The 25315-nt window shown below is 40.9% G+C and overlaps 1 protein-coding gene across 21 annotated transcripts in view; it reads right to left on the reverse strand.

The window, feature by feature from the left end:
- PLCB4 (phospholipase C beta 4) overlaps nt 1-25315 on the reverse strand; it is a 250510-nt gene that overhangs the window by 61216 nt on the left and 163979 nt on the right. For all 21 annotated transcript variants that reach the window (XM_084825013.1, XM_084825089.1, XM_084825057.1 and 18 more), the window contains 12 exons: nt 23574-23655; nt 22894-22994; nt 22317-22374; nt 13214-13322; nt 12433-12643; nt 11761-11854; nt 10939-11018; nt 10384-10468; nt 4636-4726; nt 3250-3345; nt 2209-2309; nt 587-622 (listed from right to left, as the gene is read on the reverse strand). In XM_084825013.1, the coding sequence (XP_084681139.1) occupies nt 587-622; nt 2209-2309; nt 3250-3345; nt 4636-4726; nt 10384-10468; nt 10939-11018; nt 11761-11854; nt 12433-12643; nt 13214-13322; nt 22317-22374; nt 22894-22994; nt 23574-23655 (1144 nt within the window). The remainder of the gene's footprint in view (nt 1-586; nt 623-2208; nt 2310-3249; nt 3346-4635; nt 4727-10383; nt 10469-10938; nt 11019-11760; nt 11855-12432; nt 12644-13213; nt 13323-22316; nt 22375-22893; nt 22995-23573; nt 23656-25315) is intronic.

The raw sequence follows: 25315 nt of genomic DNA on the forward strand, positions 1-25315 counted from the left end.
TCATCGGCCATTTTAGCACATCAGCGCTGTAAAACTCAGCCTCTTCTATATAAACAGCAGAAACTCTTCCCCATAAAAGATGGGAAGAGAATAACACTGAGTTAGGCCTACGAATTAGAAGAATCTTGACAGAACAGAAATATGGAGAAGAGTAATGGGGAAAAGAGGTTCAAGTGAAGCATTTCCAGACGCAAGTTTAACATGCAACCCGCCCAACCAAAAGAAAATAAAAAGAAAGAGGAAGGCAAAGTAAAGAAAGGAATGAAGACATGAGAAGGAAGTCAGAGTTGCTTATCACTCTCCAAAAAGCTGACTCTGTAACTATCTGCATTAGGCTAAGATAGAAGAATCATGCAGGCCATCTAGCTTCGAACTATCCTGCGTTGTGGGGGCAGTTGGATTTGCTACCCCCACTATAAAAAAACAGCCACCATGGCAACTAGAAATAATCTTCCAAATCCTGAGGAATAGCTACATAAAGAGAAGGGTTAAATGATGCAGGGAGTTAAGAATGCATTCTACAAAGCAGCTTGGTTAGACGCAGAAAAATAAAAATGGGAAAGCTGTAAAATATCGCAAGGATCACCTTTTTATTGTTTTCTTGTTCAGAATCGTCCACAGCCTAAGGGGAAAAATACAGATGTTATCCAAAGAAATTGCAATATCATACACTCATAACTCAAAGTGGGGGGGGGAGCTTAAAACAAGGAAAAGCACTGGGCATGTATTTTAAATCTATCCTTTCCATTGGGTGCATGCAAGCACACATGTGTAAGTTACAGCTTCTGTTTAAAAGCGCAGTGGTTTATAATATGTTGACAGAAAGGCCCTCTGTGCAGAAGAAATAATGGAGGAACAAGAACAGACATCATGACATACCTGGGGTCCGGTGTATATTACTGAAACTGCTGGATGAAAAACAAGTTAACTGAATCAGCTGCTCAGTTCTTAATTTTTAAAGGAGCTGTTGTGTAGAAAAGAGCCCTCTTGTCTGACAAAAGAGATTCTACGATTGCTTGAAACACAGTGCTACATATTAGATAAAAGTACAGGACAACTATCTGCAATTCTATCCCTGGCATTAACACTGAAAGACACTGGCTAACTCCTGAAGACACTATCTTGGAGTATCTGTCACATAATTTATTAGGGGAGCAAAGCAGTCACGCCAGTTCACAATCAAGGACAAGTTTACTAACTGGAGGGAGTCGTGTGCCACTTAGTTCATTAACTAACTGCAAACACGCTATGCTACGCGGTGAATCCCCATCTCAGTTAGATGCAACTTGGAGCTCCAGAGGTAGCTAAGAAAAAGTAAGGAGTTATCATTCCTGAATTAGCAATTGTATTCCAAAGATTTAAAAAGGCTTCAAAAAGGCAGGTGGTAGCAAGGAGGGCTTCTACTGGCATGGCTGCCTGGATCAAGACTGGAAGATAGCTAGGCAAAAAAGAAGGACCCAGCAAGAACAAAAGTTCTAATGTAGGTCAGAATGTGAATGTTTCCTGGAGTAAGCAGGATTTGATGTGTTTGCTGCCCTAGTACATTGAAATGTTCTATAACAAAGAGTCATCTGGTAGTTGGGGTGTAATAGCAAGCTATAGCAATAAAAAACAATTGGAGTAACACTCCCTTTTGGACTGCTTTCATGATCTCCTGGAATTATCTCAAATTGGTGCTTTCATATGCTTACTTCTGTTACTCTACAAATCTCTGGCTTTTATTAGTCATATTACCAGCAAAGAACGACACAGTATGCACCAAACACACAGAATTAAGAAGCTCCAACACAAAAGTGCTCCAGCAGCAGCAGCCAACAGCGAACAGAGTCAGTCCCTCTTCTCTTTGCAACTTTAACCCAAATTATGTACACCTGGGGTCAGTACAATATGCACAGTAAGTGACATGCAGCCTTCTCTGGGTAAAAACAACATCAACATTAACCTCTGGTCTTGATATATTTTCTCAAGTACAGCTCTCAATATATCAAAGGGGAACTGTCCTGAATAAGAATAATACACTTTTTTTTTTTTTTAAAAAAGGAGGTTGACGTTGCCATACATTTAAAATGTCAGCAACTGCATAAGGAAATTCTTAGACGTCTTACACAGTTTCTACCTACTACAATGTGCGCACTGTGATCCTGTTCTCATGGCCATCTCAGTGAGAAATCTTCCAGTTAAAATGTATGCGGGGAAAAGCTAGCCTACCTTTTTCACATTGTTGGCTACAGATTCTTTCTGGCTCAAGTCATCTGCAGAGAGCTCACTTCCAAATTTGTACTCTGGATGGGCTTCCTCTTCTTGGTCAACTACGTAATAATGCAAGCCAAAAAGGGTGTAAGGCATTAGAAAGATGTCAACTAAAGAAAAGACACAAAAGCCAACCAGCCAACCAGCAAACCAGATGTTTTACAAAGGCAGCAGAAAGACTTCTAAGTTGTTTACTAGCTTTTATCCATAAAAGAATGTCACTTTTCAGTACATTTAACTCAGCAGTACTTAAAATATGGAATTTTAAGCCTATGTAATAAAAGGCAACAGCTCAGAAGTAGGATCCTATGCCTGGCAACGCCTCCCCCATAGGCACTCATGTGGCTGTCACCCATTACCTGCTCTGTGCATCTAGGCCTTACTGTTAGATAACAAAGACCCATACGATATTCGGGAGGGGTGTGTATCAGAGGGGACCATGTTCACTCTCTGCCCTTGCATGGCACTTAACATGCTTTGGCAAGAGGCAAATACTAGCACAGTAGCACCAATACCCACCCTGTTGGTCCTGGGGGTTGGGTCTATTCTATCATCATCATCATCTCTATATTGCCCCATAGCCAAAGCTCTCTGGGCGGTTTATAGAAGTTAAAACATTAAAATGTAACATACAAAGTTTAAAAGCCATTTACATAAAAGCTCACAAACAACATATAACTAAAAAAAACCCCACATTCCCTTAAGCTCTGTCCTACGTGTTTGAGCAGCATAACACCATAGGGTCAGGCCCCGACTGGCTTTTCATGAACACCCTGTGCTTCTTGCATATATCCCTCGAATTCGGTGCCCAAATGTAAAGATAATGACATTTATGCTAGAAAGGGATACTCGCCTAACTGTGGTCATTGCTAGCAGACATGACGTTAAAATTAAAGCTGGCTCGTCAAAGGCCTAACTGTCAAATGAGCTATCAGCTGAGACAATAAAACGACCAGCAGGAGGAGCTTAAAAGGAGGACAATTTTAAGAACCACCATACCGCTTTCTATCTCTTCTTCATTGTCATCTTCCAAGATGCTGACAGGAGCAGCAGTTTCACCAGCTTCCATCATACTTTTCAAGGTTTCAAGCTGTTCTGTTTAAAATAAACATGCATGCGCACGCGCACACACACACACACACACGGGGAAAAAAGAGATACATCGATGAAAATATATTGTAAAATCATTCCGTTGTTAAGACCTGGTTCGGAATGGATGCCTAAATTCAAAAGGTTGAGTTGATCATTGTCAGTATTGAATCACAGTGTACTCCATGTGCTCAGCATAGTCCATGCTCAATGAAATTGTAATTTGTGTGTTGTCAGCCACAACATGGGAGTCACTACCACATGGCTATTCACACAATGTTTATAGGTACTAGGTCATGTGGATGGTGATCTACTTTGTACCCCATTGTTGCTAGTCCTCAGAGTAAGTCAATGCTGGTGTAGCAACAATCCATGTTGTTGAGCCTGCCAATGTGCTCTGTCTCATTCAATGTTATTGCACATGCATGGGTCTCCTTTGACACTGTTTGTCATTAATACATTGGACCTTAGCTAGTAAGTTTTTGTCAGGTCCTGCTACTTCTGAATTCTTAACTGGAAGCATCAGAAACAAGACATGGAACCTCACATGTTAAAATCACATGTATTCGACCACTACAGTACAGCTCTACTGCTGGAGTACCACTAACCTAGACGTTGAAGTGCATGAGAACTGTCAAGGACCTTAGCAGGTTTTAAGTAACAATCCTATGCCTGTTTACTTGAAAGTAAATCCCACTATATTCAATGCAGCTGATTCAGAGGTAATAGCACATAGGATTGCAGTCATTCTACTAGAAATAAGCAATCACTCCATCACTGCGTCTGTAATAGTTTATCTGTAATAGTTTATCTGTTAGTTGCTTCATGGTGGGGAGTGGGAAGACCTGGGACTACTTCCACCTGATGTCTTCAATAGATGCGGATGTCTCATATGAATGGCCAGTTCCCTGACGGAATTGTAAGACTCTGGAATACTGAGTAACCAAAGGGAAAAAAAATGGTGATCAAAATAAAACCTAGTACCACTGAAGACCACCACTCCATTGAGACTAATAATTAAAGAAGTCTTCTTTATGCAAAGCAGTAGTAGTTTTGTAAACGCACAGTGAGATCTATTGTAAAGGCAAACATGAATATAACACAACAAATCAAACAATACTCTAGAAAGCGCTCTTGCAATGCTTCTGTCATAAATGATAGCGCAGCAAAGCAGAAGCCTTTCCGGTATCCCCTTGTCTGGGGATACTGGAAGTGATTGACAAGATTTAAATAGAGACTATGATGTTGCTTTTTGTTTAGGTTTTCATTTCAATCTTTTAACAGCATTTTACTTACTTTTTTCCACTTCAGGTTTCAACCGTTTGTTTTTAATAAGGATTTTCCTTTTAAGGTCGTTTGGAGAAGGCAGAGGTCTTCCTGGTTCAAGCTGCAACCGAGATGAGTCGTAATTAGGAAATATTTTGCACACACACATTTGTATTACTGTCTTTTGTTACAGTTCTGCCCACAATGATTATATTTATGGCAATTATGCTGAAAAGAAGGGCCAGGGACAGAATGAAGTGTCCTGTGACTTGCAGAAGCCTGTTGGGCATACAGTCATCTGTTTCCCCCTCTCTCTGTAGCATTTTCCATAGCACAATTACCCTACTCAAAGATCTTTTTATCATTTGCTAACAATGATACTGCCCTCAAAGCCCCCTCTACTCAATGGTACATGTTTAAAACAGAAATGGAAAATAAAACTGCTACGTATCTAAGTTTCTCTAAGAAGCAGTGACAAGAGTTAGCAAGTAGAACTAACTTCTCCTACAAAAAATCTGATTCCATCAGTGAGTGGATGATGGAATGAAAGACACCTAAAGTCTGTGAAACACGGACAGAATATATTTAACAAAATACATACCTCTCTACCCCTGGTGTGCCTAGATTTAACAACAACAACAACATGGAACTTGCAACGAAGTATAAGGTGTTTCTGATAAGAGTTCCAGCCATACCCTCTTCCAGGGTAGTCCATTCTATTCCCTCTCCCTCTGGTTTTCCAGTTTCCCCCTTTCAACAGCCAGTCAGCATTCCATGGACACTGAGCATACTCACCCCTCATGGGTTGGGGTTTTTTTTGGGGGGGGGGATCCATCCTTTAATTCTTTATTGGTGCCAATAGAGGTTTTTTCTTCTTTTAGCCCCTGCATGGGGGGCGGGGGAATCTAAGGGGGGAAGTGGCTGGGTGGGAAAGTTTAAACCTCCCCCACCCACATGCAGTGGTCCCAATCTAGAATGGGACCCCACATGGTTAGTTCAAGGTAAAAAAACCATTGAGGATCAGCTGCATCACGTATTTAACGAGCACACAGTTTAAACCTGTAAGAGAGTAGGGTTTGTTCTAGGTTGGGACTGGAAAGTATAGGTTGCTGATAAGGAATACTTGACAAAAGTATAAAATAGCGTTGAGTGAGTGAGATGACTGTGAAAAGTCAGTCTATTGTTTAGCCAAATGTCTACTGCAATTCAATAAGAAAACAGCAGTTGTTGCTACTGGAGTCACCCAGCTGCATATGGTGATGTATAGTGGCTGGTTCACAAGCTGCTCTATGAATCAGAGTTTGTTTTTTTAAAAGGTTAACTAGTTCAAATCTCCACTCAACCATGGTTGTACTGGATGGCCTTAGTCACACCTTGACTTCTAGGATGACCAGACACAACTGAGTACAAGGCTTCTGTATCTATTATAATCATAGAGAAGAGGGAAATCCTGAAACACATTATGCACAATTATCTTCTCTCCCAAACCCCACAGGAATGAAAGTGAAACAATTTCCTCTGGAACTATCTCCTTCCATTCACTTGGTTTTCATAAGGAACCTAATTAGATAGATAGATAGATAGATAGATAGATAGATAGATAGATATCGATCGATCCATCCATCCATCCATCCATCCATGCACATGGCACTTCACAAAGAAGAGCTATGACAGGTCCCTACCTCAAGAATAGATGAAGGGGGGAAATGGAGGCATGGGGAAGCAGGGGAAGAGTATACCCTGCTTACCCACGCTTACTTCAGTTACATGTACTTTGGCTTAATTACTTAACCCAGATTATTTAATCCAGAACAACCTTCTCTCACCCAGCAAAAACACAAACAACCCCCTTAGATATATCCAAGGGACCAACCTAACAGAGATGCACCTCAGTCATCTGCAGGTGTGGGCAGAAGATAGATCTGGATCTACTGGTAGATCTCTGGGTAACCTGCAGCACGTATGTGTGTTTCTTAAACAGTAGGCATGGGAGGCACCAACCTGTATTAGAACTGCAGCACAGGTGGAGCAAATGTTCAATCCTTTCCCCCTATATTGTGGCCTCAATGACACCTCCCCCCCACCACCAAAGGTGCTATTTGTCCCAGGACAGGAGCTGCTATGAAAGTGATTGACAATTTTTAGGCCCAGCAGCAGTCTCTCTCTTTCTCCCCTCCTCCTCCTCCTCCTCCGGTCAGGTGGACAACAACTGAAGGAGAGTACACTGGCCAATCTCTCCCTCCTTCAGGCAGGCAGCATTAGCATGAGGTCATAAGAACCAGCCTCCCTCCTTCAGATAGGCAGCATCAGCATGAGGTCACAGTTTATTTTATTGATTCATTAAAATATTTATATGCTGCCTTTCTGGTGCAAAACCACTACTCGGGCAGCTTACAAAGTACAGTTTTGTAAAAACAATATAAAACAATCCACCAAGCAGACAAAGTCAGCAGTTAAAACCAATCCACCCCTGGACTGTGAACCTGATTCTTCAAGGGGAGTACTACCCCATCCGAAACAGGCTGAATCCCTAGCTCAGAGTCCTTCTCCTTCCTGACCATTGGGACCCCTGTGTCATCTGGGTTAAGCTTCAGTTTCTTAGCCCTCATCCAACCCATTACTGCCTCCATGCATTGATTCAAAATGTCAACAGCATCTTTGGTGTGAGATGAAAGGAGAAATAGAGTTGGGCATCCTCTGCATATTGGTGGCGACACATCCCAATGGCCCATCTCTCTCCATCGGGCAGGAAATGTCAGCAGGGGGTCACAATGGCTGGTTATTTTCCTTCAGGTGAGCAGCAGTTGCTTGAAGTCACAATGGCTAGTCTCTCTTCTTCAAGTGAGCAGCCTCAGGATGACATCACAACAGCCAGCCTCTGTCTCTCTGTCTCTCATATTAAAGCAGGAGTAGATACGGGCACAATGTCTCTCTCCCGCCTTTCCACTTTGGCAGATAGAAGCAGGAGGATGTGGGCACAGCTTCTTTCTCTCTGAGAAGGGCATGTGCAGAAATAGGTGGGTGCAATCTTCATTTTATGAGGTGGACGGTAGCCATGTGTGGACATGGTGGACAATGGTGTCTCTCTCAATGAAATGTGCAGCAGCAGGTGGGCAGAGAAGCAACAGGCATGGAGAGGAGAAGAGTTGGCAGGAAGGCACCCCAGTTGTTACAGGGCTTCTTCTTCCATGGTGGCCTTGCCTCAAAGAGGTGGACAGATAATGGAGGCAGGCACAAGTAGGGGTGGGCGGATCACTTACCCCATTCCGGCTGGGGGGATCTGCGGGGAGGGAGGCAATCCATCCCTCCCCCTGGAATCCGTTTAGGCCGGCTCCACTCTGCAGTGATCCTGCAGAATGGAGCACTCACCTCCGCACCCCTCTGGAATCCGTCCAGGCTGGCTCCTCCACACGGTGATCCTGTGGAGCCGACCACCGGCTACGCAGTGCTGGCGATACAGCCGGCCGCCATTGCCATATCGCTGTGCTAAGTCCAGACGCAAATGGCGTCCTCTACGCCATTGGTGTCCCTGTTTTTTCACATGATAGGCTACGCAAATATCTACGTAAATATAATTTGCATAGCCTATCGCGTGAAAACAGGGACGCAAATGGAGTAGTGGACACCATTTGCATCCGGAGTTAGCCCAGCGATACAGCACGGCAATGGCGGCTGGCCGTACTGCCAGTGCTGCGGAGCCGGCAGCCGGCTCCGCAGGATCACCATGTGGAGGAGCCGGCCTGGACAGATTCCAGAGGGGCGCAGAGGTGAGTGCTCCATTCCGCCACGGACCCCATTGAATCCGGCCTCATTGCGGTCCGTGGTGGAATTCTCCAACATCCCTAGGCACAAGGAATGTTGGTAGTACCCCAGATAAAACATGGTGACAGCCTGCAGATTCTGTCACAATTTGAGAGAGACTGGCAGGCTGCAGGTGAGCTAAAGAATAGCAAGCGCTGGCAGAGCACCCCAGATACAGCAGGGATTCACATTTAAGAGCGTGCTTTACGGGGAACAGATTAGGGAGGGGTGAAGACCAGATGGCAGCAGGTGAAGCAGCAACAATGGGTGGGGAGGCATTGTCTGGCAGAGGGACAGCAGGGATTCTGAATTGATCTGGGGTTCTGATTCTGTCAGGTCCCAGTCATAGATTCGTTTGATTACGAAGATGAAACAAAGCCACTTGTGCAAAAGGAAGACAGTTTATTGATAGAAAATACATGCAGAATAAATATACAAAGAAAGCTCACACCTCTCTTCAGGTGACAAAGCAGTTCCGTGCCACGCTGTTTGTACTCTGGGGGCCTCCAACAAAGTATGAGAAGTTGTTCTTCTAGCACCAGCAAAATCTCTCCAAGCTCCCTTGGAGCGAGACCAAAGGGCAAAGCTTTGGATCTTATAAGCTTCTCTGCTAGATGCTTCCCTCCAGCTCATGAGCTGACAGGCAGCGCCTCTTCCCTTCTCAGAAGCTTACAGGCCAACACACGCACATTCAGGAGAAGGGGTGTTTCTCCTTCCAAAAGGTGCTCGAAGCAGCACAGGCTTGGAAATCAATCACCCCTTCTCTGAGAACAGGGCCTCAACAGTCTAACATAGGAGGGGGAGTTTCTCAGCTCTTCTGTGGGAATCAAGGCACAACACCTTTATCTCTTTTACTTCATGAGGTAGTTGGGAAAAGCTTAGCAATGTACAATTGTTGACATATGAAGCTGTACTTGCCTGATACCTATTAGTGTACGTGAGAGGCTCACCTTGGGTAGCTAAAGCCTATGTTTAAGCTACACAAATCTCTAGGTGGCTACCTACCAGCGTATAAGAATGCTGCAAAGTCCACCTTTTCTGCTCACTAACCAACTCACTACAGACTCACCTGGCAGCATGTGCTCCCAGGAGAAGCAACTGATTAGGAGAGAGACCAGATGGCTGGGCGTAGTCACAGGAACAGGAGAATGTGAGAGAGGAGACGAAAGAGGACTGGCTGGAGGAGCTGAATGGACAGGGAACAAGGCAAAGTACATCTAGACTAGGCAAGGAGATGATTGAAATGAAAATATCTTGAAAAATCAATAAAAACAAATGTAAAGCTAAGGAGGAAAGAATGAAACTCAGAGAAAACCCGTAGAATGGGGGCGGGGGTAGGGGATTCAATTGGGGAAACAAATACTGGAGGGAAAAGTCTGTCAGGTGCTGCACAGAAAACGTGCAGCAGACAGGAGTGCAAAGCAACAGTCTGCTGCAATGATAGTGGGTTTTGTTTTGTTTTTTTCACACAGTGTCCTCACCCCAGTGGCCCTGACTAGAAATTGCCAAGTTGTGCCATCATCAAACAAAACCCTATGGAGGGTTCCACTGTCTGTGTCATGCTGCTGCCTGGTGTATTTGCAATGCCAACTGGCCAACAGGGATGTCAATCATCACAGTTCTTGCTTTCCTAACCCCCTTCCGTTTAAACTGCTGTGTAGTTTTGCATCCCAGGAGCAATGAATTCCAAAGATGAGATCCAACCAAAGAAAACAGATGGCACTTATGAGACAACAGATGTAATATTTGGTCTAGCTTAAAAGTGGTACCAGAGGAACACAGGGCTCTAGAAGGAGTATGCTGAGAAATTAACGAGGAAAGGTAAGCAGGAGCAACTATGTTCAGGGGCTTCACACACAGCGCTTCATGATAGAAATCTGATATCACCTAAGCTTATGGATATATATGACTCTTGTCACCAAATTTTCCAAAAGTTTCTACAAGAAGATTTAAACAAAACAGTTGGAAGATACCTACTGGATGTGCTTCTAGCGGCTGCTTTAATAGAAGGTCTCCAAAAACATCTTCACAGTATTTTGACATTTTGTACTGCTGATATTTGCTGGAAAAGAACCAAAATACAAAAGTGAACCAAAGTAGAACCAAAAGAACCAAAAATAGAATCAAAAGAACCAAACATAGAACCAAAAAATAGAACCCAAAGAACCAAAATACAAAAGTGTAAGACATCTACTCATTTTTTTATGCAGTCTGCTTATTGCATAACTGAAAGTTATTATGGTGAACATGATAAAACCAAAGGCAACTGAAGAACAGAATAAAAACGACTATATTAAAGTGACTTTCACATGCATTAAAGCAACTGCATCACAGTTTAAACCCCAGTATTGCAAAGCAACTTAAATCTGACCTTTGTAATTAAATCAAGTACTTCAAGTGCCCTCAAATTTAACCCAGGTCAATCACCTTAGAATGCTGTTATTAGCAACACTTGCCCTACTTTGAACTTTGCCACAATCTCTTTCATCTCACCACTGAAATATGCAAGAGGAACAATTCTTCATAATATACCTGCAGTGATTTTCAAACGACAGGATGACAGGATAGTCAGATGTTACAAAAGCTGTTTCCCTAATGGCTTGAATCACATCCTTAAAAAATGCAAATAAAAGGTTACACATGAAAACCAATTCAGGTACAATCAAGAGCATATTAAACAAAAGGATGCTACAATTCAAAACAAAACACAGTACATGCTGAAAAGAGTTTCATACTGATTTTTTTTTCAATTTTATCCCACACTGTTAAACTGAATGACAGGTCTCCCAAAAGTGCTCCCTGTTGCTAAAGGAATTTGGCTGTGGTGATAAGTAATATACACCACAAATTCTCTGATCCACACTGGCCTATTTATGCAGTCTATTGCTAATGGAAGGACCTTACTCAAAGTAAATCCTGCACCAGGGTCCCCCAAGCTTTTTAGACCCATGGGCATAGTTGGGAATTTGAGGAACTGCTGTGGGTGCCACCATAAAATGGCTCCCACAGAGGATGTAGCTAATCTGCATTAGGGACCCCTGTCCTACACCTTCCCTTTCCACTGATAAGCAAGAAGAACCTCAAACCCAGCAGAGCCACAATTAATTTTTAGAGATGGTTTTAAATGAATGCTGCAGCACAGAAGGTTACTGATAGTCAATCATAAGCAAGCTTTGGAATAATAAGGGAAAAGAAAGAACCCTTTATATATTTGGGTGGAATAGCAACACTACATTATGAGGAGTTCACACAACTGACAGCTGAGTTCCTGGTAAACCAAGAAAAAAAATATACTAATAGATCTTTGGCTCGTTTTTTGGGTTTTTTTTTTCATATATTACAGGAGATGCTTACCTTGAAAAGAATGTCTGTACACATTGCCTTTCCATGTGTTATTATTGGTTCTTGGTCTTCACCTTTTCCGTCCCAGCAATCAAGTTCCACACATCTATAACCAAAGTGAAAAAGTACTGAGTCCACTTTTCACTGCTAAAGCAATTCACTATTAAGATTTAAAACTAACAGTATTCCTTTCAAATAATGTCATAGAATAACAGTTGGCACTTTTAAATGCATTCTGTATGTCAATAAACCATCTGAGAGAAAATGACGTATTTCTTTTCTTACTTTGATCTGAATTTACCATCATATTTACTCTTTTCAAGCAATTAAATATGACTCATATGCAAATACAGATCTACATAGATATAAACAAATGCCTCTGAATGCACATGGCTCCAGGATAATTTACATTTTTCATTGTGTGTGGTCAAAAATCAACAGCATTCAGTTGGTAGAACAACGCCCGCTGTTTGCCCATCCTGTAATATCTTTAAAGATATCATTGCAAATTTCCACCAGTGCTTCTGTGATCCTTTCAATATTTAATTCAGTGTTTGTTACATGTGTATATGTGTACCATAAGTACTGAATAACATGCAATGATGAATCAGATATGGTTAACCTATTCTATAATGTAGCAGCTCTCTAAAACATTCACTTAAACCACCATCATGCATGACCAACCTGCATCCAGCTAAGAGGACTTGTCTATACATCTCCACAGATGACTTCCCACCAAACTGTCTTCCTGTGAGATACGTGTTGTGGGAGGAGCTAATGAAGTAGTGAGCCAAAGGTTGTTCCATTTCTTGGTATAGTTCTAAACGGTCTAAGAAGACGGGTGCATTTTCATCTGACATCAAGTACCGGCAAAACCCATCACTTGACATGAGACCTGAAAAGCATGACAAACACAACATTATAGATTCTATGTATTGATGCTGGTGGAAAACAGCAGCACTGCAGATGGGGGTGCATGGGGAGTTGTGGCTGGGAGGAGAGGACAGGAAAGGTCAATTGCAGAAACACGATGTTAGGTGTAGCTCATATATGCAGCCATGTCACTCAATCCATAACCCCTCCCTCTCCTCCTCCTCCTGGGAAGCCTCACAGTTAAACCATTTCTTGACTATTTGTTAGATTGTTCTCAATACAGCTCTGACTTTGTCTCCATTGCCTCCCCATGGATACCCCACTTCCCAGATTTAACCATCTTAGTTATATATGCTTGGCTCCTTCTGTCTAGGTCTACAGGGACTAGCTAGGATGAATCGATGGCAGCCTGCCCTCTGGCAGAATAAGGACTGGGTGATCACATCACTGGCTTGTTTCAAGGATGGACTAGGTATGTCAATGTTACCTATCATGAGGCAAAGGTCAGAACAGCCTATACATCTGAATAGGCAACCTCAGAGTAAACCATTCAGTTTATAGAAATGATCACCTTGAACCACCTTCTTCTTACCTCTGCTTTTTAAATCTTCATCTGGCTCATACATCTCAATTATCTGCATTGCTCTTTTAGGATCATAGAATGGAAATAAAATTTCATTCAGTCGAGGATCTCGTTGATGCTAAGGTTAGAGGAAAAATAAGATTTAGAAAGCTGGCTAGCGTGCAGCTTTATTTCTACAAAAATTATTTCAATACTGAGATAGTTGTGGGGGGTAGAAGTAATTGCTTTTAAAACTTGGCTATTTTACTTATCTTTCGGTTGTTTTAAATCCCAATATTTTGCAGCTAAATTAATTTTAACTCATGTTCAATAAAACTGTATAATCCAGTGTAATATGTATCACTGTTGTTCATACGCAATAAACAAATGCATGCAGTGCACATTGCAAATCATTTATTTATTGCTCCTTAGCACCATCATTAATAAATGCATCTCCTCTACCCTAAAATCTATTTTAAATAATAGAATATTAGTTTAATACTTTCTAGTTTGAACTAGATGACTTCTGAATTTCCCATATATTACATCATATAACTTTATATTTTAAAAACACTACCATTCATATCTAAAGTGGAAACACACAAAGAGAAAGAATTTTTAAAGTATCCTGTGCAAATTGTGGTGATGCATGTTTAAAGAATTCAGTGTGGTCAATAAATAACTTAATGGAGTGCTTAGAATTCATCTGGCCACATACCAGTTTATAAGGTAAACCAAACAAAGTTTGAATGACTGGAAATAAATACTGGCACAGAAGGAAGTAATGACTAATTATTATAATGCTAAGTTGAAAGATAAAAATGTCTGATAACTTGGAGTAAAGTTATCTAATTATTTTAATAATATCATTGGCTAGGATCCAAAGTGCTACTTTATATGTGCCCAAGGGCTAGGATATGCCCAGTGGCCTTTTTTTCCCCTTTGAACAATAGATTCATATGCCATATCCAAACTGCTTTTGAAAGTCCCCCCAGATTCAACAATGGCTTAGTATGTGGTGGTGGGGCGAGATGAGACTGATGTTTGAGAAATACAGTCCTAAGTTCCCCAAGATGGGATGCATAGATCTAGCTGTTCCAGTTCCATTTTTGGATTGCAGTCATAAAGGCCAATATTGACCCAATGACAATTTTGACAAATTTTGGTCAAAATTACAAATATCATGCTTGGGAAGACCTGCTGTGATTAAAATGAATGCATTATCAAATTTCCTATTTTTCTTTTTAGTAGTGGTGGTAAAGATACCTCGGGGGGGGGGGAATAATAAATACACCACCCTCTAAAATTATGAAAGCCCAGACATTTGATCAAGAATACTGTAGTAGAAGGTATGGAAGAAGTATGTGCACCTTGCAGTGACTAATATCTCTAAGGCTGAGTTCAGATGTAAAGCAAAACATGGTTTGTCCTAATCATATGTAAGAACCCACACCGCAGTTTGAATGCCCGCATATACAACTCCCAAATCATAGTTTAGATTGTTTGTCTGCTTTTGTTTGCCATCTCCTCAGTTCTCAGCATTATAAGTACATTCCCATCTTCAAGGTGCAGGGCAATGGCCCTAACTATGGTTTCTCAAAGGTCTCTGAATTCAGGCGTAACAGCAAATTACAGCTAGCACAAACTGTGGTTTGTAGTACACAAGCTTTAACAGAGGTTTCAGATCCTGCTCTGTCAGCCCCAAACATACCAGTTTGTGTGCAGGCTTAGGCTCAGAAGTTGGGTGTGTCTGGAGGTAGCACCACATTACACTGTATTTGGATGTTAGGCTGCAACCCTAAACTTATTTACAAGGGAATAAGTGCCACTGAATACAGTGGGACTTACTTCTGAGTAACATGCATAGGATTGCACTGTAAACCATAGTTTACAATCCACCTCCATGGTGGCCGCAAGTTCAGAAATATCCGCTTCTGATTTCAGCTAACTGAAGTTTCTCGTATTGTCTGAACCAGGACAAACTGTTTTTAGTTATAACTACAGTTTGTAAAAACAAACCAACTTCAGATTGTGACTTATGATCCTGACTTCTTTGGATAACATGTAGTTAAAACTAATCACTCTTGGTTTGGATGAAATAACAAACTGCAACTAGCTGAAAATGGAAGTAGACACTTCCAATCTCTGACTCATGGCTGTGCCAGAGGAAGGGTGGGAGTAGATTTGTGCATGTAATACTGAACTATGCTTTAGTGTTATGTCTGAATGAGGCCATTAGAACAACCCATGGTTTCACGATACATCTGAACCCAGCCTATATATTAGCAATTAGCCATTTTGGAAGCTGCACAACAATGGAGGGTACCTGCAGAAAATAATTTTAGCTGATTCACAGAAAATACATGCATTCCACTAAAAGAATGGGTCATGCTAGAAAAAAATGAACAGCCCTTCCATTGGAAATAAAAGTGTTATCAAATGTCAGGCCAGCATGTCTGTATGGGAAAGATACAAAAAGGGCCTGGCACCTGTAGTTTCACTTATTTGCTCAGTGATTTATGAAAGCCTTCTCAGAAGAGCCATTTTAGCACCTGAGAAAAGGCTGAAGACTAAGCAAGAGATGACCAGAGTGTGGACCAGAATCTTTGCTGAGGGGACAGAGAGGAAGAGCCATATTTTTGCAATACTGGAAAGGGAGAAGCCACACAACGTGCAAATTAATATTCTAGAAAAAGGCTGGAGTTGTATGTGTAAAACTAGCCCTTTAGGAATCTTAAAAGTGGCTTTTAAAGAAAACTTGTGTGCAATTATTCAGTCAGTGTTACTACACATTGTTAAGATTTTAACATCATATGGAAATATTAACATTAATGCTTGGATCCAAAGAATTACAGGCAGAGTTTTAGTTAAGCAATGGGATTTTCCTATCCCTTTCTCTTTGTAGGCCCTCATGGTCCCCCCCCAAGCCACTAAATGAAGGTCAGAAGACCCTCTAGAATAATGTCCAAGATGGCACAGGGGGATGGTGGTGGTGAATCAGCAGAAATCAGTAATATCACACCACCCTGATTATGGAAGAGATAACTTGGATCCAAACCAAAATGCTGGAAGTGTCAAACCATGAAGCCACCTGGTGTGTTTCGGTGAAGTCTTCAGCTTTAACTCCCTAGCACAACTCCTGGCTCCCAGATCCTGGCTCCCCTCTGACAGCTAGCTATAGCTCAGCCCCCCCCCCCCACACACACACGATGAAAATGTAAAATTATAAAGAAATATTCAATAGATATTTCACCAGAATTATACAAGAGCTAAGCAGGTGATTAACTAGCTATAGCATGAAACGTGGTTCTGCGGAATGATGTTAAACATATAAAAAAGAGAAGCAGGTGCTTGGTAGGGTAGTATCTTAACAGCAGCAAAATACTTATAGCTAAGAATTGCGGGAGAGAGAGAATAAACTATCTGTAGAAAAATGGCTTGAAATATCTGGCATTTCATGCATTGGTTTCAGATAGTAGCCCAATAGGCTATAAAGAACTGCCAGTTTTCAAAGATGTGTGGATAAATGGAAATTATTTGTAGTCTATTGGACTCAAAAATATGTGTCTGGTGGAATGTACAACTAGATTCAGCAATGCTATGAATTTCAGACTTTTAGATATATGCATGTATAATAAGATTGCTATATGACAATGAGGCATAATGTATATATGCAGGGAATTATACAGAATTGGTTTTTTCTCCCCACCCCCCAAAATATGGAAGTATATATTTCTTATAGTTTTTGTATGTATTGCATGTTTAAATATTGTTATTATCATTAATAGACTGCAAGGGGGTCTATTTCCTGTCCTCTGTACAGCCAAAGCTAAGCGTACTAACTAAAAAACAAGTCCTACTGCCAAATGAGGTTTTCTTCTAAGGAAGTGTACATAGAATTGCAGTCTTCATATAATTCTAATTAGATGAAACATGTGAATTGCATAATATCTAGAAACACTGTTGTGACTTCAGCTACTTCAGCAGGAGACTCCCAAAATTCTAGGGCTGGACGTGAACTTGGGAGTCACCTAGTGCGAAATTTTGCAAGATGGCAAGAAGTTGTATCTCCAGTCGCCCTTGAGAGGTTAGCGCACACCAGCCATTTATTCATGGCTTCAAATTAACGACAAACAAGAGTCCACAGAATTAAGGTTTTTACGTCGTCACAGGAAATTAGAGCTGTACATTGTGTGCCTGAATCTCAATTAAAACAAAAACAAATACGAAGCACATTTCAGCAGAGTAAGTGACATGTAAGCAGATGAGAGCAAAATAAATCTATGAATATAAAAGTCCTTCAACCATGGCGAGTACCTAGTTGTAAACTTCACTTATGGGAGTTTCAAAGATGGAATGCAGAACACCACATATTGCAGATCAACAGTGTGGCCAGTCTTATGTAAGAGGCACCAAGGAACATTTGTTGAAATTTCATAAATATCTGGCATTCTGTTCAACATCAAGAAATATCCAATGAAAAGGCAAGTAAATGAGTTCTCTCTGTAGAGAAAACATTCCCTTGTCTACGCACAAGTTAGCATTAAAAAATAATATAAGCAATGCCAAATCAAAACATGTAACTGAGATAGCATAACCTCTCCATCTGTGCTACGAACCGTCTACATCAGACGTATAGAAATTTAATTCAACATGCAATTCTATGCATGTTTAGAAAAAAAATGTCCTCCAACTCCCAGTATGACCCACCCAGCCATACTGGCTGGGGAATGCTGGGAATTGTAGGACTTTTTTTCTGTCTAAACATGCATAGTATTGCACCCTCACTGTACGTTGATTTCCTGGATATGTAAATTAAAGCTGATGAAATATGAAAGAAGATAAATGCAGCGTGCCCCCTTGCTAAGAAAGCATCACTTAAAAACAGAACCTTAGCATGCAACTTCACATCCCAGCCACAAATTCACACAGCTGATCAAAAGCAGCGCAAAGCTTTACATCATTAGTTTCGATATAATATTCAAAATCACTGAGGAACAAAGAGGGATGGTTTCAGAATACAGTCACAATTTCACCCCACCCCTTACACTACACATAAGTATTAAATATATTACCACAAATAAGCAATGCAGGGAATTAGGAGAATGTTGGGAAAGGGGGGATCCTGAGTACTTGCAGGCAAGACATTTTGTTGTTTTGACAGACTATAGTGATTTCTCTTTGTCTCAAGCTTTTACACTTCCCCCATACTATCCAATCTGTAACTGGCTTCACTGAACCAGCCTTGCTGGATCAGATCAAAGTCCTGCCTGGTCCACTGTCTTGTGTCCAACAATGGCCAGACATATGCTTTCAGTAAGTCCACAAGCCAGGCATGAAGTCTACAGTCCTCCCAACTATCTATCCCCCAACAACTGATACACTGCCTCTGAATCTGGAGGTTCCACTTAGTCGTCATGGCTTAGCCTCAGGTATTCTCTAGTTCAGATATTCTGTATATCTGTCAGCCTTACTGCTGTTGTCTACAGCATTATTCATATGCCCGAGCAATGTAGAGGCATCAAGACAGAGGATACCTGATCATACACAAGCCACACCTCATCCAATTACCTGCAGTGCCTAAAGGCCAAACTAGATGTTAGGGATTCAGCTTCTTAAGGGCACAATCCTATGAATGTTTAGACAGAAAAAAAAAATCCTACAACTCCCAGCATTCCCCAGCCATGAAAAGGTGTGAGAAGTCCTTGCTAAAATCTCAAAAGCCAGAGCAGTAATGGAGAAATAAATTAACTAAGTCTGACCCTTCAGGAGTTTAGTGAAACTAGCAGCTTGTTTTACGCTGAACGGTACACTTTAACCCAGGGGTGGGCAAAAGGTTGATCGGGATCTCCCAGTAGATCTGGGTGATTTACAGTAGATTGGTGAGGGTTTCCTATTCCCAAACATCTTACAATAGCAACAGACTAGAAAGCTTCCCTCCCTGCTCCCCAATCAGGTGGCTGAAAAAGAACACTTGGGATGGGAGGGAACTAAGAGTGGTTTTGTGTGTGAAAGAACTTTGGAGCTTGGTTCTGGTACCGATCACAAATCTCTGAACTGAGCAGGTACTCAGAAGCAAACTGTTCCTTAATTCTTCACACATGACTGCTTGCCTGAGCTATGCTTTTGCACCTGGCTCTGACTGGTGGAGTTCTAGAGCTTTTCTCCATGAGGAATTTACTGTGTGTTCATTATTCCCTACTCGCAGTTGTTTATGGGTTTTTTAAATGATGTCATGACCCTCCAGTTTCCCTTCTGTTCATAAACAGCACTTTCGGCAAGTCTTTTTAGATTAGGGAAAATGGTGTATTATTTCTAAAAGCAAAAGAAGATGCTGTTTCCTCTTGTTTACCTGCACTATCCCACTATGTCACAGTGCCACTTGGAGGTTATGGAGCAGAAAAGCAAGAAAAGAAATGCTCCTCGTTTACTGCTCAGTTCTCAATTCTGCGACAAAACCAAAAGTAGATGCAGCAGATTAACAACCTCATGTAGAAAAGCTCCTAGTTAAAAATCAAGCCTGCAAGCCTGAAGTTTGTTCACCCTGCTTTAACTTGAAGGAAAATCTCAATCCATACAACTATTGGTAAAAGCTGCCTCTTTACCCTTAGAAATCTTTATTTTGTTTTGTTTTCTTTCTTCATATTTAGTGTTTTGTAAAAGTACAGACTGAAAACTAAAGATTAAAAAACAGGGCCAGAAGAGCAGCTGAAGATTTTTCATGGCCCAAGCAGAAGGCAGGGGTGGCTTTAAACCCCATAAATAGTTTCCAGCAGCCATGACAGACAGAAGCGTGTGTGTGCGCGCGCGCGTGTGTGTGTATGTATACATACATATCACAATTGTATTATCAACTGTTTATTGTAAAAGAAAGCATATCAATCTGAATAGATGTACCCAGGCCATAGAATTTTGCTCTTCCCCAAGGCAGAAGTTTCTTTTTGTGTTTTTTTCTTTTCTTTTCTAGCCCAAAATACACATTGACCCAGCTATAGTGGCCCCCGTGTCAATATTGTTGTATACTGTATAAGCATACCAGAATTTAACTGAAAATGAAATGGCAATCCATTCCAATGGAAATTGTTGTGGTTACAGCCAGCATTACAAGCAATTATCGCTACTATTAATGAGCAATTGCAGATTAATTTTCATAGGTAACTGGCCTGATTGCACATAAGTGTGTTCTAGTATCATTATAGCAGCCTCATACTCAGGAAACCTATCTTAGTATGATGACCTTTCCATTATTGAGGGTTATGAGCTACAGTCTAAACTCACTTTATATGCTAGATGGTGGCCTCCCTTCTATTCAGCAGTAAATGAGCACCAGTTATACTGGTTTGGGGGATATGGTTGACGGCTTCAGTGTTCCTTTTGTACAGCAAGTCTAAAAAAACCGCGGGAAAGTGCTCTTAAAAAACAGAAGCAAAACTGCAGGATCATGACGTCATCTAAAGAATCCGTAAACAACTGTGAGTATGGAATCATGAGTGTGAGTAAGGAATCATGAGGAATGCCTCATGTAAAAAAGTTCTGTAAGTCACTCGAGTGGAATTGTTACTGTAAGCATTAGTTAATTAGTGATCTTAAAAAAATCTAACTGTTCACTTTTTTTGGCAGAGATGTTATACATGGTGTTTGGAACAGTATTCTAGGAGGTATGACAAAGAGCAGAATTGGAAAATATTTTCTTTTTTTGGTCAAGTGAAATGGCAAAAGTAAAGCAATACCATCCCATTTTCATAGCTCACTGCTATCTCAAGTGATGCACCATAAAAATGAGACAATGTGGAATATATCAAGATTAAGGAATCATGCATAAAGATGTGAAACATAGGGACTTTCCTTGGTTTTAGTGAATTCACCCTAGAGAAAGGCACACAACATTTCATAGGCGGGGGCTGGGTAAAAGGAGGGTCCCATTCTTCAATCCTGACCTTCCCCCCTGGTTCTCTGCTTTCTCCTCCCTAGTGAAACCTTCTCCCGTACCCCACCCCATCTCCCTCACTCCCATACCTCGTCCCACTCCATATTGCTGTACCAATGCTCTCCAAATCATCACAACCATTGAACCCTCTCTCCCTCACTAGAGGAAAGAGTGCCAGAGATGAAGATGGGCAGAAAGAGCATTTTCTTGGCTTTCTCTAAAATGGCACCATCCTAGAACAATCTAAACTCATTGCCATAAGCACTAACTCAATCTCATCTCTCTGGTGTGGCAGGAAGGCCATCGCAGTAGTTCTAGCAGATGCAGGGAGAGCAGAGGCAAATCAAAAAGAGACTAAACAGAATTGTGGTGGGCATCTCAATCCCTCAGAAACCAGCCATCACTAATGGAGGGTGAGATGCAATGTGAAAAATACCTCTCCTACCTCCTAAAAAAAACCCCTTTCATCACAGCTGGTCTTCTAAGCAAGACAGAAAAAACACAGTGTAACAGAAACAGAACACCTGACTATTTAGACTTTGCTAGATCCTGACAAACTTGTGCTGTGCTATACTTCAAATGATTCATATGAGCATCAAGTGTGCTCACCTTAACACATCTAGGAATAAAAGAGTCTTCCAAAAAACAACTTTTTATCCAGTATTTCATTTAGTAAATACTATGTGGTCATCCATTTGTTTTGCTAACAAGAAAGCATCTTAGAAAAAACATGCTGTCAGTAAAATCCTATGATACGTGAGTCAGCATTTGGAAAAAAACACACACATCCTATGTAAATTTTTGAAATAGCACATGGAAATGAAAAACTCCAGTTACTGCACACAGAAGTCCAATGTTCAATTTCCCTTCTACCGCCCCCTCAATATTTAGAAGGACCACTCTAAAAATAAAAGGATATCAAGTCACTTTGGTTAAAACTACATTGGACATAACAACCAACAACACACACAGCAGCTACACAACTACGGTAAGTAGTCAACACAAGCAATTTGCAAAGCCAACATGAAGAAAGCAGGGGAATGCATCAAGCTGGAGCTGATTTTTGCACCTGGATATTGCCAAAATGGAAAGATCAGCTGATCAGAAGCACAGCAAATGGTGGCATGAAACATGCAATGAGAAGGCCAGAAGAAGCAAGCCACTGCAGACAGACTTGTATGGTAGTTAATGTATGAAAAAGCTTACTTCATTTAGAAAGCTCACTAATTGGTCTACCGTTAAATAATCAGTTTTGTCTCCATTGCTGAAAAGAAATTTATTAGAGAAAGTAAGTTTTCATGTAAGTGCTACAGCAGGTATGATTTACATGTTGACATTTTTTATATTCTCAACTCCCATCTAAGATTCTGCCACTGACCTAAGCTGTGCATTTTCAGAATGGGCACGACTGTAATGAATAACTATGCTTGCTACAAAACAGCAGCTTTTCTCCATGTCATTATTTAAACAGATTAAAGTGATGAACAAACCAACATGTAAGTCTTCCACTTCAAAATCTTAGTGCATGAAATTTCAGACATTAAGACTTTCTTATCCTAGTTAGTTCACATATCATGTTAATAACCTTAAAATAGCCGGTTAATATTGTAGGTTAGTAAAGCCAATTCAAAAACAGTTCCAGGTCCTTCTCTTAACTGACTGTTTACCTTGGAGAAGAACAAAAATCTGACTGCAATTATTAATATGGCATAAAATCATGATTATAGTAATATTTACCATATTAAAATAAAAATATAATTCATTTCATGTATAATTAACTTACATTTTCCTAAAAAGATCTTCTATATCAGTACGAGGACATATCTTCTGGGTCAGTTCATAAAATTTCTCATAAGTAAAAGCTGAGGGCTCTATTTCATCATTCTGAAAAGAAAAGAAAACTTGACTCTACTCGTCTTAAACATTTTCTTAACATTTTGACTAAGTAAACTCAAAATTAATAAGGAGCCAAATTGATGTTCCATTTTATTCTACATACTGTTTGTGAAAATACTCAGTTCTTACCCTACATTCACCAGCTTAAGGCACTAGAATGTTGACTGGCAATGGTCAAGTGGAAATTCTTGGGTCAACATGGCTCACAGGCCAGGCCAGTTGAGTTGATGGCCACCACATTTTACACTACGTTCATTAGGGATGGAAGTACTGAGCATCTCACTTGATATTATTTGGCAGGAAAAAACAAGGGAACTGGGAAATAGTTCTCCAAATTCACAATGCTGTGCAGTGTTTTGTATGTATTTATAGACCCCTCTCTTCGAAGTGTCTTAACTATAAACAGCATGAACATTAAGACTTGTAAAACAACTAATGAATATGGCTAAGATATGGGTAAAAGTGGTAGTGAATAATCTTCCACTGACACTGCTGAGTATATTTGGCTTATGACACACATCTAAAAACGGATCAAGTCCATCATTCTTGAAAATTAAATTTAAATACCTTTCCACTAGGAAGACCCAATTCCTTAAGTGCCTGAAAGATCACCTTTTCAGTTTTACCTGATGCAAAAGTTCGGGTAATGCTAGAGAAAACAGAAAAGTCCATTATTTGAAAAGTATTGTGTAAGCCATCAGCAGAGCTACTTCACACATCTTTCAAAAGTGGTGGTAGTGGGTAGTTCATGATTTCCTCTGTTGTCAGTTTACAAACATAACTCCAGCGTAAGCCTCCTCACGAACATCATACTGTCATGAATTGTTGTGTGCATAAACAATTTTAGCACAGCCTCTACTTAATTATCAGGATCATTCTAATCATACTACATACAAGCTGTGGTTTTTGGGAAACAAAATGGCTACATTTCTGCACTTTATTCTTTGATATCACGTAGAAATGTAAATTATCCAGGCATCAGTAACAAAAGAGAGCCAAAGCAGTGTTTTTAGTTCTGGTTTCACTTTTGATATTGTCAAAAGGCATCTCCATTTTGGGGGGCATGCTTTTGACTGCCTCCTCTAAATTTCATCTATTTCTGTCCAAGTCCTGGACACTAATCACAGCTCAAAGAGAGTTTTGCAAAAGGCTGGTTTCTAAGGCTTCAGGGAACTCTGCAGTTTCTGAGCTTTTCTAACCAAGCTGGAGAAGATCCCTAACTACTTAGCTTCAGCTTAGGCAGAGTACCTTTACATATGCTGTGACTGCACATGCCATGTGACTGGTAACAGACCCACCTATGCAAAGCAAACACAGTTTGTGTGTTGCGATCACAGAAAAGCTCCACTCAGCCTGCCTTTGAGCCCCCATGATGGCTTTTGAACAGAAGGAAGGCCAACTTCCAAATGGGGCCATTGTGGAGAAAGATTTGAGCTCAAAAGCCAAAGGACACTCTGGCTTGAAGCCCATTCTCCTCCCACTCCTGCCATCCCTTAGAACGGGAAGGAACAATTCAGCCTCCATTTGCCCCCTGAAGCAACTGGGGGAGGGCTAGTGTGCATGTGTCAATCCTTGCCAGCCCTGGGTCTTGCCCCCAAATACAGATAGGGCTTTCCTATATATCTCATGGATTCTTCCACCTCTAAAGATCCACTCTGGCCCTCTCCCTCTGCCATTTGGAGATCCAACACATCGACATGCTGCTGATCCACTTTACAAATAGGGGTAGTGGTTATATATGCAGCTCTGTTGACCTATATATATTAGTTGTTACAAGAATGTAATAAGCCTGATTTCTCTTTCACCCCTGTGATCACTTAGAAGGGAAAAGGAGGACCCAGACCCCCTTTGCCCTGAAGTAGTGCACATGTCCAGTTACTCTGTAGCAACTGGACATAGCACCTTAAGAGAATTTAATGAAGTGGTTTGTAGCCCACAAAAACTTATGCCATAATAAATGTGTTTGTCTTTAAGATGTCACAAGACTTGCTGTTTTCACAAGTAAGTGAGAGAGATCTCCTATGCCACAAGAGCTTAAAATCTAAATTTTGATAGTGAAGAAGACAACAGAAGAAAGGAAGAAGAGGAATGAATGGTACAAATGTGAGCAAATGCAGCTATACATACTTCATACTCAGTCTTGGTTACAGTTACCGGTAAGGATTAAGGGGTTAAGCCAAAGTTTCATGGGAAAGGTGAAGTTTGAGGAGGGATCTAAATGTAGAGCGAGTGGGGCACCTTATGCAAGTTAAGGGGGGGGGGAGTTCCTCTTTTTTGTTACCTTCAGACCAATTGTTGCCTTTTAGCCT

Source organism: Heloderma suspectum, chromosome 1, assembly GCF_057233095.1.
Source record: "Heloderma suspectum isolate Gila_16-S chromosome 1, 16-S_ref, whole genome shotgun sequence".
Taxonomy (NCBI): domain Eukaryota; kingdom Metazoa; phylum Chordata; class Lepidosauria; order Squamata; family Helodermatidae; genus Heloderma; species Heloderma suspectum.